The 2776-nt window shown below is 48.7% G+C and overlaps 1 protein-coding gene across 1 annotated transcript in view; it reads left to right on the forward strand.

The window, feature by feature from the left end:
- The window catches only part of LOC104393483 (alpha-2-macroglobulin-like protein 1), a 26308-nt gene that overhangs the window by 13340 nt on the left and 10192 nt on the right, over positions 1–2776 (forward strand). The window contains exons 14-17 of the mRNA XM_010002988.1: positions 107–252; positions 534–683; positions 919–1071; positions 2066–2150. Coding sequence (XP_010001290.1) covers positions 107–252; positions 534–683; positions 919–1071; positions 2066–2150 — 534 coding nt within the window. The remainder of the gene's footprint in view (positions 1–106; positions 253–533; positions 684–918; positions 1072–2065; positions 2151–2776) is intronic.

Here is a 2776-nt window from a genome sequence, read left to right on the forward strand (position 1 = left end):
CAGGAATTAGTTTGATGTTGTGGGATTATAAAGTACAAAAAAGAAGGAGGGAAGAAGGTGATCTCAGTGGAGCTGTGATGAGAACCCTTTCTCTTTCCTTCCTCAGTGTTGAAGGGATCCTTCTCTATCCCTTTGACCTTCACTGCTGACTTCACCCCATCACCCTCCCTGGTGGTATATGCCATCTTCCCCAATGGAGGGGTAACAGCTGACAGCTTCCGTTTTGATGTTGCCTTGTGCTTTGAAAACCAGGTGAGACTCACTTCTGTGGCTGGGGGAGAGATAACAAGCAGGAGTTAGGAAGCTTGAGGAAAGAAGACCCTCAGATACATCAAAAAGAGACCTGGGGAGAAGAGAAGGGGATGCCTGCATCACAGTGCCCAGGGACCAGGAAAGCTTTGGCATTTCATAGCAGTGGCTTAGCAAGCAAAATTGCAGCTGGTCTTACTATTTCTGTCTGTGCCACTTGTCTGTCAGCCTTCTCATTCCTCTTTCTCTCTTTTCCTATTTTCTTTCCTGGTCTTTTACTCTAGGTCAAGGTAGCATTACCAACTGAAGAAGCCCAATCAGGATCAACAGTGCAGCTCCAATTGCAAGCAGCCCCTGGATCTCTGTGTGCAGTACAGGCTGTGGATGAAAACATGTTCTATGAAAGGCTGGAGAGTGAGCTGACAAGCCAAATGGTGAGTGTTTGTGCAATGAGGCAAAAAAAAAGGGGTGGTAGATGAGCTGGGGCAAGCAGGGAGGGGCTGTGGCAAGGGGAGCCAGAGGATAATGGATGAGGAGGTCTTAATGAAGAGGAGAAAGCAGGGTCTGCCTTGGGAGATGGGGAGATATGTAGACTAGGGGAGGGTGGAGCAAAACATCTGGAGGTATCTGTTCCTTGCCTGATTCTTTCCTGCCTGTGAGATTCCCTAGGTCTATGGTTTGTTCCCTGCTGCCTACCGACATGGATACCCTGCCCAAGTAGAAGAACCTTCAGACCACTGTGTTCAGCCCCAGACCATGTCAGATGTGCTAAGAGGGAAACTGCAGCATTCCTTTCAGCCTGATATCTTTAACCTCTTCCAGGTAAATCACCTCGTGACTTTACCCAGAGCTGTTGAAATTGTGAAGTCTGAAATACCTTTCTCCCCAGGCAGTCTGAGGAGGCCTCTTTAGCTGGGAGTCCTACCTTGACCTAGAGCAACAAACCAGGAAAGGAAACATGAAGTCTGAGAAGGCCTTGCCTTCTCCAGTTTTCCCTAACCTACCTGTGCCTCCTGGAGAGCTGTACAGTCCCATGAGTATGAACACCTGTATTCTCCTCAGGTGTGGAAAGCAAGATGATGAGATCCTCAATGAGCAAACCCCAGCTTTTTGGGCTTGAGATTGAAGTCCTAGGCTGTGTACTGTTTGTCTACAGTATCAGAGAAAGAGAGACAGGGAGTGATCCTAAGCATTAGACTACAATTCACTGACATGTCTTCATTGTCAGCCTGCTCTCTGGTGCTGTTTTAGGCTGTTCCTGGGCAGACCTCATGGTATCTCTAAGGCAGGTCTCCTCTGGAAAGGACTAGCCTTACACAGCATAAGCACAAGATAGGCCTTGGACCTGGGGATGTGACCCTGTCCTCATTTATTTAGCAACAGAGACATGTTCTAGGATGCTCTTTCACAGCTTAGGGACATCTCTTGTGTTGCAGCCCCAGGAACTTCATGGGGAGTGTGCTCCCCATCACACCTCTATGTACCTTCAGAAGGCAGATTCATCCAATGTGCATGAGGGGCAGGACAGGATGCTGGCATCTCTCCTCTGTGCCCCTGCCACTGGAAATGCACTGAGAGGAGCAAGGCATCCCAAAGTCCCCTAGAAGTAGGTGGTAGTTTAGTGACCTCCTGAGGAAGAAGGACTTGGGGAGGTTACGCCTGCATCCCTCAGCAGTGTGTCTGCTTGGGCTGGTGCTGCTCCGGCTCGTTGGGCACCTGCCTGATGGGTTTCAGAGTAATTCTGAAGAGCAGTGGCCACTCTTCCCCACTCACAGATACTTTTCTGCCTCCCTTTCCCTCCTTCTTTCCCTGACAGAACATGGGGCTGAAAATCTTCTCGAACCTTGTAATCAAGAGGCTGTCTCAGTGCTTTCATCGGGTGGATAGGAAGCCGTCCATGGGTGAGCTGCATTTTCAGCCTCCTGGGACATGAGGTCAGCCAGGTGGAAGAGTCCTCTGATTTCTGAGGTTTGCTGGTCATGAATATTGGCTCTGTGAGGAGTAACGGGTGCTGCTGACACAGCCTAGCTACTAAGTCCACCAGTCTGTGCAAGAATGACCCAGTCCCTATAAAAAGAGTTCTGAAGAATGTCACTAGCTGGGTGTTCCCTGACATTAAAGGATGGCATTCCCTCTCCTGGCACATACAAAACAAAGCATGGGCCAGGATCTGTTTCCCAGGGACTACCCCACAGGTTGTGCTGAGATGTGGCTTCTGTCCCATCTATGGCTGCAGGCACAGTCATTTCCTTTCTCTGTGTCTCAGTTTGTGCTATATAATTATACTAAGCTGGCTCACACGCCTGCCAATATTTAAACCATTGTTTGCAGACAACTGTGAGTTTTCTGCAGACAAGCAAACAGCATTGTTATTCACACAATTAAAGAAGTGTTGGTAAAAATGGCTCTCTGAAGGTCTCTAGTCTCTTTAGCAACAACTCTGGGTCAGGTCAGCAAGTGACTTTGTCTAACCAAGCCTTGAAAAATTTGCAACCAGCTCACTGAAAGCTGGTTCTCCTGTTATCAC

Source organism: Chaetura pelagica, unplaced genomic scaffold (genome assembly GCF_000747805.2).
Source record: "Chaetura pelagica isolate M959 unplaced genomic scaffold, ChaPel_1.0 scaffold117, whole genome shotgun sequence".
Lineage (NCBI taxonomy): Eukaryota > Metazoa > Chordata > Aves > Apodiformes > Apodidae > Chaetura > Chaetura pelagica.